Source organism: Crinia signifera, chromosome 7, assembly GCF_055691185.1.
Source record: "Crinia signifera chromosome 7, ASM5569118v1, whole genome shotgun sequence".
NCBI lineage: Eukaryota > Metazoa > Chordata > Amphibia > Anura > Myobatrachidae > Crinia > Crinia signifera.
The window spans coordinates 161,355,224-161,372,880 of NC_139223.1; the positions used below are offsets into that span (position 1 = coordinate 161,355,224).

Here is a 17,657-nt window from a genome sequence, read left to right on the forward strand (position 1 = left end):
TGCCCGTCACCACAGCGGGCCGAGTGCCCACATCTAAGGTACATACACATCTCAGTAACAGGTCAGCATAAGCAGCAATTACCCCAGTCACTACAGCAGGCCGAGCGCCCACATCTAAGGTCCATACACATCTCAGCCACGGCCCAGGAGAAGCAGCAATTACCCCCGTCACCAAAGCGGGATGAGTGCCCACATCTAATGTCTATACACATCTCAGCCACGAACCAGGAGAAGCAGCAATTACCCCCGTCACCACAGCGGGCCGAGCGCCCACATCTAATGTCTATACACATCTCAGCCACGAACCAGGAGAAGCAGCAATTACCCCCTTCACCACAGCGGGCCGAGCGCCCACATCTAAGGTCCATACACATCTCAGGCACAGGTCAGGATAAACAGCAATTATCCCCGTCACTACAGCGGGCCGAGCGCCCACATCTAAGGTCCATACACATCTCAGGCACAGGCCAGGAGAAGCAGCAATTACCCCAGTCACTACAGCGGCCCGAGCACCCAAATCAAAGGTCCACACACATCTCAGCCACGACCCAGGATAAGCAGCAATTATCCCCGTCACCACAGCGGGCCGAGCACCCAAATCAAAGGTCCACACACATCTCAGCCACGACCCAGGATAAGCAGCAATTATCCCCGTCACCACAGCGGGCCGAGTGCCCACATCTAAGGTACATACACATCTCAGGCACAGGTCAGCATAAGCAGCAATTATCCCAGTCACTACAGCGGGCCGAGTGCCCACATCTAAGGTCCATACACATCTCAGGCACAGGCCAGGAGAAGCAGCAATTATCCCCGTCACCACAGCGGGCCGAGTGCCCACATCTAAGGTACATACACATCTCAGGCACAGGTCAGCATAAGCAGCAATTACCCCAGTCACTACAGCAGGCCGAGCGCCCACATCTAAGGTCCATACACATCTCAGCCACAGGCCAGGATAAGCAGCAATTACCCCCGTCACCACAGCGGGCCGAGCGCCCACATCTAAGGTCCATACACATCTCAGGCACAGGCCAGGAGAAGCAGCAATTATCCCAGTCACTACAGCGGGCCGAGTGCCCACATCTAAGGTCCATACACATCACAGCCACGGGCCAGGATAAGCAGCAATTATCCCCGTCACTAAAGCGGGCAAAGCGCCCAGATCTAAGGGTCCATACACATCACAGCCACTGGGCAGGATAAGCAGCAATTACCTCTGTCAGAAGTCACTACAGCCGGCTGAACACCCACATTAAAGGTCCATACGCATCTCTGCCATGGGCCAGGACAAGCAGCAATTATCCCTGTCTCTACAGCGGGCCGAGCGTCCCCCAGGGTAGCCTGCAGAGGCGGGCCCACACTGCAACCCCACACCCTCACTGACAATACTCTACGTGACAAGGCTAGGTGCAGATAATAAGTATGAACTACCAGGAACAACGTCTCCGCCATATACAGACTCTGTGCTATGTCTGGAATTACTTAGACTCTTACACTTTATACGTTCCTCACCTCGGCTGGTTTTCCAACACCTACAATGATGACTTTACCATCCTCCAGCCCAACGAGAATGTGGCTGCTCTCCTTTGTCACCGACACGCAATGAATAGGGACGCGCATGGTCAGTGGTGGAACAGCGAGATTCAAGCTGTAACAAAGACCCAACAACATTCTTGTTCACATTACAGTTTACCTTCACGAGACGCTTATCACAGGGCTGCCTACCTGACCCTCTCCTTCAGGGAGAAATTGCTGGATTTCCCTGGTAATGTATGATTGCCAGCACCTGTGGTGACACCTTTCTTATCAGTTACATAGCTCCCCACAGGTGCTGGCAATCATACATTTTCCATACCTCCCAGCATGCCCCTCTCCAGGAGGACACAATGCTCTGCTCCTGGGCTTCCCTGGTAATGTATGATTGCCAGCACCTGTGGTGACACCTTTGTTATCAGTTACCTAGCTCCCCACAGGTGCTGGCAATCCTACATTACCAGGAAAGTCCAGGAGCAGAGCATTTTCTCCCTGAAGGAGAGGGTCAGGTAGGTTACCCTGACATCACATTGCCCCCACCTATTTTAGATGTATTCTTAGGCAGTCATATGCAAATACCACTGCCTACACACAGTTTCATAATTTACCACGCCGAAAATATGTGAATTCGTATTCATGGCACATTCATATTTACAAATACCAATGTCTACACCATCGAATGAATACGAGGAGGATTCAGCATTCATTCAAATGTTGATTCCTAATTTACTAAGTGGCTGTATGTAATATATGTCCGCTAATTGTCAGGAAAATACACTTAATTTTCCAGGCGTATAAATCAGTGTCCGCATTCCTTGCTATTTGCCCCCACCAGTGGGGCAGACCGTGTTCTTTGCCCCTGACAGTGTCCGCAGTCCTTGTCATTTGCTCCACCCCTCCATTGTCTGCAGTCCTTGCTATTTGCCCCCGCCAGTGACTGCAGTCCTTGCTATTTGCCCCCGCCAGTGTCTGCAGTCCTTGCTATTTGCCCCCCCCCCAGTGTCCGCAGTCCTTGCTATTTGCCCCCGCCAGTGTCCGCAGTCCTTGCTATTTGCCCGCAGTCCTTGCTATTTGCCCCCGCCAGTGTCTGCAGTCCTTGTTATTTGCCCCCGCCAGTGACCGCAGTCATTGTCATTTGCTCCACCCCCCTATTGTCTGCAGTCCTTGCTATTTGCCTCCCGCCAGTGTCCGCAGTCCTGGTCATTTGCCCCCCCATTGTCTGCAGTCCTTGCTATTTGCCTCCCGCCAGTGTCCGCAGTCCTGGTCATTTGCCCCCACCAGTGTCTGCAGTCCTTGCTATTTGCCCCCACCAGTGTCCGCAGTCCTTGCTATTTGCCCCCACCAATGTCCGCATTCCTTGCTATTTGCCCGCGCCAGTGTCCTCAGTCCTTGCTATTTGCCCCCACCAATGTCCGCAGTCTTTGCTATTTGCCCCCGCCAGTGTCCGCAGTCCTTACTATTTGCCCCCAACAGTGGCTGCAGTCCTTGCTATTTGCCCCCACCAGTGGCTGCAGACCGTGTTCTTTGCCCCTGACAGTGTCCGCAGTCCTTGTCATTCGCTCCACCCCTCGATTGTCGGCAGTCCTTGTTATTTTCTCCCGCCAGTGTTCGCAGTCCTTGCTATTTGCCCCTGCCAGTGTCTGCAATCCTTGCTATTTGCCCCCACCAGTGTCTGCAGTCCTTGCTATTTGCCCCCACCAGTGGCTGCAGACCATGTTCTTTGCCCCTGACAGTGTCCGGAGTCCTTGTCATTTGCTCCACCCCTCCATTGTCGGCAGTCCTTGCTATTTGCCCCCGCCAGTGTTCGCAGTCCTTGCTATTTGCCAGTGTTGCAGTCCTTCCTATGTGCCCCCACCAGTGTCTGCAGTCCTTGCTATTTGCCCCCCCGCCAGTGTCGCAGTCCTTCCTATGTGCCCCCGCCAGTGTCTGCAGTCCTTGCTATTTGCCCCTGCCAGTGACCGCAGTCAGTCATTTGCTCCACCCCCCTATTGTCTGCAGTCCTTGCTATTTGCCTCCTGCCAGTGTCTGCAGTCCTTGCTATTTGCCCCCGCCAGTGTCCTCAGTCCTTGCTATTTGCCCCCACCAATGTCCTCAGTCCTTGCTATTTGCCCCCACCAGTGTCCGCAGTCCTTGCTATTTGCCCCGCCAGTGTCCTTAGTCCTTGCTATTTGCCCCCGCCAGTGTCTGCAGTCCTTGCTAATTGCCCCCGCCAGTGTCCTCAGTCCTTGCTCTTTGCCCCCGCCAGTATCCGCAGTCCTTGCTATTTGCCCCGCCAGTGTCCTCAGTCCTTGCTATTTGCCCCCGCCAGTATCCGCAGTCCTTGCTATTTGCCCCGCCAGTGACCACAGTCCTTGCTATTTGCCCCCACCAGTGTCTGCAGTCCTTGCTATTTGCCCCCCGCCAGTCCTTGCTCTTTGCCCCCGCCAGTGTCCTCAGTCACATTCCCAGTAGCAATGTCTGTGACTTCCACGAGACCGACCTTCACCCAGAGAACCAAGTAGAGCAGGGACATGGATGCTGCTGGCACTAACCTGTACAGGTCACGTATGGAGAGATGTCCCTGCCGGCTCCCAGTCACCACGTGCTCCCCGCTGACGCACATGTCCAGGATCTTCTCCTTCAGGCTCTCGGAGCCCAGGTATTTGCCGTTTACACTGTACAGATGTAAGGCGTTCTTGTTCTGTAATCAGCGGTGACATCATCAGTCTAATGACAGCGGTGACATCATCAGTCTACACTCACAGGGCGGGGCCTGTTCCATTGCTTATCAAAGCGTTCTATGGTACGCAATGGGGGAAATGTACTAACAGGTGAGTTCCATTTCACATGGGATGTTACTATGGGCAACCAAGCAGATACTATCTATTATTGTCTGCTAAATAAGTTGATTCGGATGGGTTGCCCATAGCAACATCCCATCTGAAATTAAACTCCCAGCTTAGTAAATTTCCCGCAAGGAGTTTGATAAATATTGGATATGGCTGGGACAGAATACCGCAGGTAACTGGAAGCCTCCTGTACGAGGCACCCAGAGAGCAGAACCCACCTTGAGTGTTCCTTTCCCCTCCAGGCTGCTGTGGATGACGAGATGTCCATCCCAGGAGATGGCCACATTAGGAACAGTCATGACCAGGGAGCTATCACTTGGCGGCCTGATGGTCCTCATGTACTGTCCTCTCCGGATTGTGTGTATAATCACCGTCCCATCCTTAGGGGAAGAACACGGATCAGAGAAACCCACTTGGTGCTGTCGGTGTAGGTTTATATATAGAGGGGAGAGGACCTTACCCTGGCTCCAGAGACCGCCGTGTCCAGCTCTGTACTGATGGCAACGCTGGTGATTTCCTCTGTGTGTCCGTACAAGATCTGCATGGGCTTCGGGAACAAGTCGCCAGAGACACCGCCCTGGGGAGGAGACGGACAGGTCACAGATCAGTCCTGGCTTACAGACACTTTCTATGTATAAATTATTATATTGTGCACTTGGGAAGCACAGAACAAGTAACAACGGGAATATTACAGCCAGTACGATAGTCTGCGTATGTTATTACGGTTAGTACACTAGACTGCACAGATTAATATAGTCCGTACAATAGGCTGCGCAGGTTATTACGGTTAGTACACTAGACTGCGCAGATTATTATAGTCCGTACAATAGGCTGCGCAGGTTATTACGGTTAGTACGATAGGCTGTGCAGGTTATTACGGTTAGTACGACAGGCTGCGCAGGTTATTACAGTTAGTATGATAGGCTGCGCAGGTTATTACAGTTAGTACGATAGGCTGCGCAGGTTATTACAGTTAGTACGATAGGCTGCACAGGTTATTACAGTTAGTACGATAGGCTGCGCAGGTTATTACAGTTAGTACGATAGGCTGCACAGGTTATTACAGTTAGTACGATAGGCTGCACAGGTTATTACAGTTAGTACGATAGGCTGCACAGGTTATTACAGTTCGTACTATAGGCTGCGCAGGTTATTACAGTTAGTACGATAGGCTGCGCAGGTTATTGCGGTTAGTATGGTAGACTGAGCATATTATTATAGTCCGTACGATAGGCTGCGCAGGTTATTACAGTTAGTACTATAGGCTGCGCAGGTTATTACAGTTAGTACGGTAGACTGTGCATATTATTACAGTCCGTACGATAGGCTACGCAGGTTATTACGGTTAGTACGATAGGCTGCGCATATTATTACAGTCCGTAAAATAGGCTGCGCAGGTTATTATAGTTAGTACGATAGGCTGCGCAGGTTATTATAGTTAGTACGATAGGCTGCACAGGTTATTACAGTCCGTACGATAGGCCACGCAGGTTATTACGGTAGACTGCGCATATTATTACAGTCCGTACGATAGGCTGTGCAGGTTATTGCAGTTAGTACAGTAGACTGCGCATATTATTACAGTCCGTACTATAGGCTGCACAGGTTATTACAGTTAGTATGGTAGACTGCGCATATTATTACAGTCCGTACGATAGGCCGCGCAGGTTATTACGGTTAGTACGGTAGACTGCGCAGTTTATTACGGTTAGTACGGTAGACTGCGCATATTATTACAGTCTGTACGATAAGCTGCGCAGGTTATTACGGTTAGTACGGTAGACTGCGCATATTATTACAGTTCCTACGATAAGCTGCGCAGGTTATTACGGTTAGTACGGTAGACTGCGCATATTATTACAGTCCCTAAAATAGGCTGCGCAGGTTATTATGGTAGACTGCGCATATTATTACAGTCCGTACGATAGGCCGCGCAGGTTATTATGGTAGACTGCGCATATTATTACAGTCCGTACTATAGGCTGCGCAGGATATTACAGTTAGTATAGTAGACTGCGCATATTATTACAGTCCCTACGATAGGCTGCGCAGGTTATTGCAGTTAGTACGGTAGACTGCGCATATTATTACAGTCCGTACGATAAGCTGCGCAGGTTATTGCAGTTAGTACAGTAGACTGCGCATATTATTACAGTCCGTACTATAGGCTGCGCAGGTTATTACAGTTAGTACGGTAGACTGCGCATATTATTACAGTCCGTACGATAGGCCGCGCAGGTTATTACGGTAGACTGCACAGGTTATTACGGTTAGTACGGTAGACTGCGCAGGTTATTACAGTCCGTACGATAGGCTGCGCAGGTTATTACAGTTAGTACGGTAGACTGTGCATATTATTACAGTCTGTACGATAAGCTGCGCAGGTTATTGCAGTTAGTACAGTAGACTGCGCATATTATTACAGTCCGTACTATAGGCTGCGCAGGTTATTACAGTTAGTACGGTAGACTGCGCATATTATTACAGTCCGTACGATAGGCCGCGCAGGTTATTACGGTAGACTACACAGGTTATTACGGTTAGTACGGTAGACTGCGCAGGTTATTACAGTCCGTACGATAGGCTGCGCAGGTTATTACAGTTAGTACGGTAGACTGTGCATATTATTACAGTCTGTACGATAGGCTGCGCAGGTTATTACGGTTAGTACAGTAGACTGCACAGGTTATTACAGTCCGTACGAGAGGCTGCGCAGGTTATTGAGGTTAGTACAGTAGACTGCGCAGATCCTGAGAATTATAGTTCAGTGATTCAGCAGGAGGTCTGGCGAATGACCGGGCCTATGATACTGGCAGCGCAAGCCGGTGATCTGCCTGGATTTTGCTGGTTTACTGTGAGAAGAGTAAAATGACCATAACTTAGGTCACGGCACTTCCCTGGAATGGCCTCTGCTGTAGGTGTAGGTGGTCTCTAATGATTTCCTGGACATTTTATACCAACCTTATTGCAGGATAAACTGTACAGATAAATCTGTGTGATAAATATATATCGAAGGAGAAATGCAAACGGCCAGTTCGTGTGTAATGAGAGTTGTATTTACATATGGGATAGCTGTGTAAACTGTATGGAAGATTACACAATGACGGTATTGTGTCTCTTCGCTGTAAGAGGGCATGTGAGCCCTGTCACGTTCATTATGGCCACGGGGCATATTTTCATGCCATGCTAGACAATGCATTCGCCCATAGCATTTAATGGCATGCACTGGTCAGTCGTGGGTACCTGCCATGCCAGCTATGCCTGTATCTGCACCTTCTGTGACATCAAGATAATAATGCTGTGTCCACTTTGCACAAGAGGAAGAGACTATTTGAGCAATAAACATCTCGCCTTCAAGATCACTGTAACGCACAGGAACGTGGCACGAACAATGCAGTTCTCCAGCTACAGCCTCCGTCAGATACCGCGCAGCGCCTGGTCAATAGTGATCGGCCGGTGGGCATTGTCTGACTCTAGTCAGAAGGCGTCTCATCAGTGTCTCTACAGATACATAGCAGCAAGCCATTCCAGGACTGGTGGTAGGGGCCTGGTGGTGGCAACAGAATACCGGCCCACTGCGTGGAGTCAGTAATACGTGGTTACTAACAGTAAGAGGCATTCCCCTGCTGGCCCAGATCCCATGAGACACAATCCAAAACTGTAGTTGCCTGGCGCAGGGCAGGTGCATCCGGTCACACCGAAAACAACCAATCAGATGTGCAGGAATTGTGCAGGGACTTATTGGTTGGCATGTTTAGCCATATAGAACCAGTAGAAGCTAGCAGTATAATATATATATTTATGACTCACCTGCTGTGAGATGTGCCAGATCATACATGTTGTGTCCCGCGATCCAGAGATGAGGTGAATCCCGCAGTAATCGGTGGCAAGGCAGGTCACTATGTCTGTTACAGAGAAAGAACGGACCATAGTATAGTACTGTATGTGCACACAGAGGTAGGTCACTATGTCTGTTACAGAGAGAGAACGGACAATAGTATAGTACTGTATGTACACACAGAGGCAGGTCACTATGTCTGTTACAGAGAGAGAACGGACCATAGTATAGTACTGTATGTACACACAGAGGTAGGTCACTATGTCTGTTACAGAGAGAGACCGGACTATATTATAGTATGTACACACAGAGGTAGGTCACTATGTCTGTTACAGAGATAGAACGGACCATAGTATAGTACTGTATGTACACACAGAGGTAGGTCACTATGTCTGTTACAGAGAGAGAACGGACAATAGTATAGTAATGTATGTACACACAGCGGTAGGTCACTATGTCTGTTACAGAGAGAGAACGGACCATAGTATAGTACTGTATGTACACACAGAGGTAGGTCACTATGTCTGTTACAGAGAGAGAACGGACAATAGTATAGTACTGTATGTACACACAGAGGTAGGTCACTATGTCTGTTACAGAGAGAGAACGGACTATATTATAGTACTGTATGTACACACAGAGGTAGGTCACTATGTCTGTTACAGAGAGAGAACGGACTATATTATAGTACTGTATGTACACACAGAGGTAGGTCACTATGTCTGTTACAGAGAGAGAACGGACAATAGTATAGTACTGTATGTACACACAGCGGTAGGTCACTATGTCTGTTACAGAGAGAGACCGGACCATAGTATAGTATGTACACACAGAGGTAGGTCACTATGTCTGTTACAGAGAGAGAACGGACAATAGTATAGTACTGTATGTACACACAGAGGTAGGTCACTATGTCTGTTACAGAGAGAGAACGGACAATAGTATAGTACTGTATGTACACACAGAGGTAGGTCACTATGTCTGTTACAGAGAGAGAACGGACCATAGTATAGTACTGTATGTACACACAGAGGTAGGTCACTATGTCTGTTACAGAGAGAGAACGGACAATAGTATAGTACTGTATGCACACACAGAGGTAGGTCACTATGTCTGTTACAGAGAGAGAACGGACCATATTATAGTACTGTATGTACACACAGAGGTAGGTCACTATGTCTGTTACAGAGAGAGAACGGACCATAGTATAGTACTGTATGTACACACAGCGGTAGGTCACTATGTCTGTTACAGAGAGAGAACGGACCATAGTATAGTATGTACACACAGAGGTAGGTCACTATGTCTGTTACAGAGAGAGAACGGACAATAGTATAGTACTGTATGTACACACAGCGGTAGGTCACTATGTCTGTTACAGAGAGAGAACGGACCATAGTATAGTACTGTATGTACACACAGAGGTAGGTCACTATGTCTGTTACAGAGAGAGAACGGACAATAGTATAGTACTGTATGTACACACAGAGGTAGGTACCTATGTCTGTTACAGAGAGAGAACGGACAATAGTATAGTACTGTATGTACACACAGAGGTAGGTCACTATGTCTGTTACAGAGAGAGAACGGACTATATTATAGTACTGTATGTACACACAGCGGTAGGTCACTATGTCTGTTACAGAGAGAGAACGGACCATAGTATAGTATGTACACACAGAGGTAGGTCACTATGTCTGTTACAGAGAGAGACCGGACCATAGTATAGTACTGTATGTACACACAGAGGTAGGTCACTATGTCTGTTACAGAGAGAGAACGGACAATAGTATAGTACTGTATGTACACACAGCGGTAGGTCACTATGTCTGTTACAGAGAGAGAACGGACCATAGTATAGTACTGTATGTACACACAGAGGTAGGTCACTATGTCTGTTACAGAGAGAGAACGGACTATATTATAGTACTGTATGTACACACAGAGGTAGGTCACTAGGTCTGTTACAGAGAGAGAACGGACCATAGTATAGTACTGTATGTACACACAGCGGTAGGTCACTATGTCTGTTACAGAGAGAGAACGGACCATAGTATAGTACTGTATGTACACACAGAGGTAGGTCACTATGTCTGTTACAGAGAGAGAACGGACAATAGTATAGTACTGTATGTACACACAGAGGTAGGTCACTATGTCTGTTACAGAGAGAGAACGGACCATAGTATAGTATGTACACACAGAGGTAGGTCACTATGTCTGTTACAGAGAGAGAACGGACAATAGTATAGTACTGTATGTACACACAGAGGTAGGTCACTATGTCTGTTACAGAGAGAGACCGGACCATAGTATAGTACTGTATGTACACACAGAGGTAGGTCACTATGTCTGTTACAGAGAGAGACCGGACCATAGTATAGTACTGTATGTACACACAGAGGTAGGTCACTATGTCTGTTACAGCGAGAGAACGGACCATAGTATAGTATGTACACACAGAGGTAGGTCACTATGTCTGTTACAGAGAGAGAACGGACAATAGTATAGTACTGTATGTACACACAGAGGTAGGTCACTATGTCTGTTACAGAGAGAGAACGGACAATAGTATAGTACTGTATGTACACACAGAGGTAGGTCACTATGTCTGTTACAGAGAGAGAACGGACAATAGTATAGTACTGTATGTACACACAGAGGTAGGTCACTATGTCTGTTACAGAGAGAGAACGGACTATATTATAGTACTGTATGTACACACAGCGGTAGGTCACTATGTCTGTTACAGAGAGAGAACGGACCATAGTATAGTATGTACACACAGAGGTAGGTCACTATGTCTGTTACAGAGAGAGAACGGACCATAGTATAGTATGTACACACAGAGGTAGGTCACTATGTCTGTTACAGAGAGAGAACGGACCATAGTATAGTACTGTATGTACACACAGAGGTAGGTCACTATGTCTGTTACAGAGAGAGAACGGACAATAGTATAGTACTGTATGTACACACAGAGGTAGGTCACTATGTCTGTTACAGAGAGAGAACGGACAATAGTATAGTACTGTATGTACACACAGAGGTAGGTCACTATGTCTGTTACAGAGAGAGAACGGACTATATTATAGTACTGTATGTACACACAGAGGTAGGTCACTATGTCTGTTACAGAGAGAGAACGGACAATAGTATAGTACTGTATGTACACACAGAGGTAGGTCACTATGTCTGTTACAGAGAGAGAACGGACAATAGTATAGTACTGTATGTACACACAGAGGTAGGTCACTATGTCTGTTACAGAGAGAGAACGGACTATATTATAGTACTGTATGTACACACAGCGGTAGGTCACTATGTCTGTTACAGAGAGAGAACGGACCATAGTATAGTATGTACACACAGAGGTAGGTCACTATGTCTGTTACAGAGAGAGAACGGACCATAGTATAGTATGTACACACAGAGGTAGGTCACTATGTCTGTTACAGAGAGAGAACGGACCATAGTATAGTACTGTATGTACACACAGAGGTAGGTCACTATGTCTGTTACAGAGAGAGAACGGACAATAGTATAGTACTGTATGTACACACAGCGGTAGGTCACTATGTCTGTTACAGAGAGAGACCGGACCATAGTATAGTATGTACACACAGAGGTAGGTCACTATGTCTGTTACAGAGAGAGAACGGACAATAGTATAGTACTGTATGTACACACAGAGGTAGGTCACTATGTATGTTACAGAGGAGAGAACGGACAATAGTATAGTACTGTATGTACACACAGAGGTAGGTCACTATGTCTGTTACAGAGAGAGAACGGACTATATTATAGTACTGTATGTACACACAGAGGTAGGTCACTATGTGTGTTACAGAGAGAGAACGGACAATAGTATAGTACTGTATGTACACACAGAGGTAGGTCACTATGTCTGTTACAGAGAGAGACCGGACCATAGTATAGTACTGTATGTACACACACACAGAGGTAGGTCACTATGTCTGTTACAGAGAGAGACCGGACCATAGTATAGTACTGTATGTACACACAGAGGTAGGTCCCTATGGGGTGACTTGGTGTCATAGGCACACATGATGCTGTCTTTCCTGGGACTGCTTATGTTGCAAATTATTTTCTAAGGTGTTTATCACAGAGAAGTGTGTTCACCAGAAAGGGAAAAGCACAGACTAGTTACATGACCAGATGCACAAGTGTTTGGATTATAGATATATCAACAATCGGGACCTTATTCACCACTGAGCAGTGTCACAGACAGGAGGGCAGTAGCGTCACAGACAGGAGGGCAGTAGCGTCACAGACAGGAGGGCAGTAGCGTCACAGACAGGAGGGCAGTAGCGTCACAGACAGGAGGGCAGTAGCGTCGCAGACAGGAGGGCAGTAGCGTCGCAGACAGGAGGGCAGTAGCGTCGCAGACAGGAGGGCAGTAGCGTCGCAGACAGGAGGGCAGTAGCGTCGCAGACAGGAGGCCAGTAGCGTAGCAGACAGGAGGCCAGTAGCGTAGCAGACAGGAGGCCAGTAGCGTAGCAGACAGGAGGCCAGTAGCGTAACAGACAGGAGGCCAGTAGTGTAGCAGACAGGAGGCCAGTAGTGTAACAGACAGGAGGCAAGTAGTGTAACAGACAGGAGGACAGTAGTGTAACAGACAGGAGGCAAGTAGTGTAACAGACAGGAGGGCAGTAGTGTAACAGACAGGAGGGCAGTAGTGTAACAGACAGGAGGCCAGTAGTGTAACAGACATGCATAGTCCTCACCCATGTGCCGAATGTGTTGTCCAATCACCTTGCCCTTAGACAGGGATGACACCCGGATGCTGTTATCCCAGTGGCCTCCACTGAACAGGACCTTCCCATCATGGGACACCACAAACAGCTTGGAGGTAATCTCAAGGCCAGGAGCGAATGGGCCAGAGACGGAACGCTGCGCTCTGTAATTAGATTTCATGGCGTAATGTCAGTCATATTTGCTATAAGGACATACAGACTCAGAGCTACACATTGCAGTGTCAGAATAAAGCTGGCCAGGACATGTGGGCGACATATAGAAGCAACCAACAACTGAGCAACACCATGCTGCGCTGCAGAGGGGCAGATGTAACATGTGCAGAGTGTTAGGTGTGGGAGGGGTGTGTCCTAGCCAAGAGCTACATTGCAGTGTGAGAAAACACTGTCCAGCATGTGGGCGCTACATGCAGAAGCAGCCAGTATTTACCCTGCATGTAAACATACTAAGTGTATCTGCCCCCTTGCACCGCAGCCTGATACAGTATTACTGGCGGGCTTTGCTCCCAGCGTAGAACAGTAATGATAACCACATACAGATATGCATTTATCGCAGCAGCAGTAGCGAATTCCTGCGATCAGGTGTGATAGCCGTGGGTACGATGAGAATGGGCACACCTGTATGAACCAGATACATAGACTACGGGCAGAGGCTGATCTTAGACGTCACTTACTTTGGGTTATTCACGGTTTGATCCTTAGTAAATGTGAAATAATTGGAAATGCTTTTATCATATGGCAGCCAGCCGTGAGCGCCAATGATCAGGTTCTGGCTTATGGTCACCTACATAGATACAGAAACATGATCAGACAATACCATACTGTATATAACGGGCACATGGGGGTTGGGGATCATGGGCTCAGGTCTGCGGGTACAGGGCTACGCGGTACATCACCATGGTCCACTGCGTGTCTTGTGTGCATTATTATCTATGTATATAAGCAGCGGTCCGGCCACTCACCAGCACTTCTGGGCTTCCCTGAGATATGAAGGAACGCAACTGGCTCTTTGGGACGATGGCTTTAACAACCGGAACGTCATCACTGATTCCCTGGAGAAGAGACATTTATTATCAGTGAGACAAGTTATTGCCCCCTGGTAAATAAAACACTAATTTCGGGAAGGAGGCGATAAAGAGACACCCTGGAGATTAGACAAGTCGGTGCACCCCCCTACTCAGCGACGTTCCTGCAGGGAGAGGGGATCACACGTTACCTTTATGAAGAAGGACTTCAGCTCCGTTAGGTGTTGGAATAAGTTGAGCGCGGCGTTGTCTAGTTTGGTCTGTTTCAGTAACACGTCTTCTGCTGACAGCCGCACTGGATGAGACTCCTACGATACATTTGGAGAGAAATCGGAATCAGCTTTATTGGCCAGGTATACAGTACTTGCGTATACTAGGAATTAGATTTGGATTGCTGTGCAACAGCCGGGTGGGTAACAAGTAAACAGTGACAGTACAGATACATATCACATGTACAGATATGCACCAGACGATGGACGTATCCTGATGAGGGACACGGACATGGGGAACATATATTTACTGAGCTGTACACCACCCAGGCAGCCGAATGAAAAGACATTTAAAGACAAATCAGAGGAATAGGTTATGTTCTACACTGTTCAGTCTACATTGGGCTACAAACACAAAAACCGGTACTGCTTTCCTAGCACGGCGCCCACGATAAGCATCGCATGTATCGGTCCTTAATCGCAAGCATCGCATGCATCTTATGTGTTCTGCACCATAAGATGCATGCGATGTATACAATTTATGCGACTACAGTGATTTTTCATCGTATCCATTTTATCACATGTATCGCATCGGTCGTACGGTTTTAATGTCATAAGATGCATACGATTGATGCGACCCCGTGAGGGGCGGCGGTACGCATCCTCCGACTTTTTCATACCCCCACTATCCAAGTCAGCGTGGAGTTGACTTTATAAAGTGTGGCGAGCCCGAACACTTTATAAAATCGACTCCATGCCGACGTGGATAGTGGGGGTATGAAAAGGTCGGAGGACGCGTACCGCTGCGCTCGCCACGCTTCGGGTTGGCGTTCATAGTTGGGGTGGTGTTAAGAATGGGGTGCATTTAAAATGACACTGTATTTAGTGATGAGTGCGATGCATGCGATTTAAACGCATACATCGCAGTCATCGAATCGCACGCATCGTACCTTACTATACTACTGTTTGTCATACGATACATGCGATTTAAAAACCGAAATCGCACAGATTGTATGCCTTATAAAAATGTACACGATTAATGCAATGGGCACCGTGCTAGGAAAGCAGTACCCAAAAACCTCCATCAGGGAGACGGCGGGAACCTTAGATCAGATTAACAGTTTGGTACAGTGTGAGAAAAAAAATGGAATTTTTTTTCCCTGTAAATCCTTTTTTCTGAATCCATGGTGGACACTGGAACAGTGGGGTGTGGGTGGTGCTTCAGCTACAGAAAACCCTCATTGTCAGCACAGTACGTGAGGGTGGGCACCCAGTGTCCACCATGGATTCAGAAAAAAGTATTTTACAGGTAAGAACAAAATCCAGTTTTTTTCTTCCATGCCTATGGTGGACACTGGGATCTGCCAGAGCTGTCCCTTTACCGGCGGGAATGCACTTGAAGACATGGCGTTGAAAAGCAAAATCTGCCAAAGTAGATTGGACTAGAATAGACAAAGGAACTGATATATTAGCAGACAAATACGCCTGTTTGATAGTAAGGCGCCACCAGTGAGCCCAAGTTTGTTTCGATGCTGGCCAGCCACGCTTGTCTGCATCGCACAACACAAACAATACAATACATCTGATTGTGGATGTCTCTAGTTACACTAACATAGAGCCATCTAGCAACATCTGAAGAACAAAGTTCCGGAGACTCCTCTGAAGGAGAAAAAACTGGAACTACGATTTCCTGATTCATTTGAAATCGACAAATATCTTTAGGTAGGATCTCCAAGCAGGTACGGAGAACTGCCCTATCGAATGAAAAGTCAGATATGGAGAAACGTGCGACAAAGCCGACAAGTCGGACACTCGACGGGCCGAAGCTATTGCCAACAAAAACAGGATCCAGGGGCTCAACAGTAGAGTGCTGGAGGGCCGACAACTCTAACATCAGGTCTCAAGGTTGGATAGGGGGCAGAAAGGGAGGCTGTACATGAGGCACTCCCTGGAAAAAAGTCTGGGTCGCCATCTGTTTAGCATTGGCGCCTTTGAAAAAGGATGGAAAGTGCAGAAACCTGCACCTTGAGGGAGGCTAGTCTCAAGGCCAGATCCAGACAGGACAGTAAGAAAGATAACACCCTAGACAATCGGAAGTCTTGGGGTTCAAAGCCCTATCTGACCACCAATGGTAAAAAGGTGCGCCACACCCGAAAAAATTCAGGATGAGGAAGGCTTTCTTGCCGCAATCATGGTCTTGACCATCGCAGGAGAAAAGCCTGTAGTACTCAGGATTTCAGTTTCAAGAGCCACACCACTAAAACAAACCCGGAAAGATCCCGGTGCATGCAAGAACCCAGTGCAAGCAGGTCCTGCTGCAGGGGAGGCTGTCAAGGAGGCTCCACAGACATGGCAAAGAGGTCTGTAACCAAGCCCACGAGGCCAGTATGGAGCCAGGAGAAAGCCCACTGCTGATTCCTGCTTGAGTCACCGAAGCAGAGGAAGGAGTAGTGTGCACCACAGACAGAGTGAGAAGATGGCGCTCTGCCCAGTGGAGAATTGGAAGCACTTCTCCCATTGCGGCCATGCTCCTGGTCCCATCCTCGTGATTAATATACGCCACTGCCATAGCATTGTCCAACTGGACTTTCACTGCCTTGAACCAGGTTTCAGAACCAGGGGAGGAGCAGTGCCCGACAATCGGCTCAGAGCTCCATGAAGTTTATGGGAAACCTCTCGACCACAGACCCTGAAAGGAGAGAGTACCGAGGACAGCTCCCCAACTTCTGAGGCTTTCATCGGTTGTTTTAAGTATCCAGTTTGGAATGGAGAACTGAAGTCCCTTTGGAAGGTTTGGCCTCCAAAGAAGAAATGATCAGGTGCCTAGCCCTATTGGAGAATGGTTCCAGTGGCGGAGAATCTCCAATTGCAGAGGTGCAAAGTGTATAAGGACAGTATACCAGCACACTTAGGTAGGCGTGTGGCTTACAGTCAGGCGTGTACTGTACGCTGCTGCTAGGCTCATCTTCCTCTCCCGCCGCTCTACCTCCGCCTCCCCCCTCTGTTTATCTCTTCACTGGCTCCCCATTCCTTTCCGAGTTCTCTTTAAACTCCTCACCACCACCTACAAGGCTCTCTCCTCCTCCACAGCTCCCTACCTCTCTTCACTGATCTCTATCCACACTCCCTCCCGTCCTCTTCGCTCCATCGCTGACCGCCGACTGACCCCTCACCTAATCACCTCCTCCCACTCCCGTGTCCAAGATTTCTCTCGCGCTGCCCCCCTGCACTGGAACAACCTCCCGCCACCCATCAGGCTATCTGATTCCCTTACCTCCTTCAAGCGCTCCCTCAAAACCCACTTTTTTCGACTAGCCTATCCCTCCTCCTAACCTCTTTTGATCCTCCTATCCTGCCTCCATTCCCCTCCGTTCCTACTTATCCTATTGTATTTCGTTCGTCCATCCACCTATTTTTAGTATGTTAACTCTTATGAGCAGGGCCCT

The 17,657-nt window shown here is 48.1% G+C and overlaps 1 protein-coding gene across 3 annotated transcripts in view; it reads right to left on the reverse strand.

Annotated features, from left to right (window-relative positions):
- Nucleotides 1-17,657, reverse strand: part of NBEAL1 (neurobeachin like 1) — a 150,480-nt gene that overhangs the window by 4,351 nt on the left and 128,472 nt on the right. For all 3 annotated transcript variants that reach the window (XM_083154142.1, XM_083154140.1, XM_083154141.1), the window contains 9 exons: nucleotides 14,194-14,310; nucleotides 13,940-14,029; nucleotides 13,652-13,761; nucleotides 12,951-13,123; nucleotides 8,175-8,269; nucleotides 4,825-4,941; nucleotides 4,583-4,744; nucleotides 4,068-4,216; nucleotides 1,516-1,651 (listed from right to left, as the gene is read on the reverse strand). In XM_083154142.1, coding sequence (XP_083010268.1) covers nucleotides 1,516-1,651; nucleotides 4,068-4,216; nucleotides 4,583-4,744; nucleotides 4,825-4,941; nucleotides 8,175-8,269; nucleotides 12,951-13,123; nucleotides 13,652-13,761; nucleotides 13,940-14,029; nucleotides 14,194-14,310 — 1,149 coding nt within the window. The remainder of the gene's footprint in view (nucleotides 1-1,515; nucleotides 1,652-4,067; nucleotides 4,217-4,582; nucleotides 4,745-4,824; nucleotides 4,942-8,174; nucleotides 8,270-12,950; nucleotides 13,124-13,651; nucleotides 13,762-13,939; nucleotides 14,030-14,193; nucleotides 14,311-17,657) is intronic.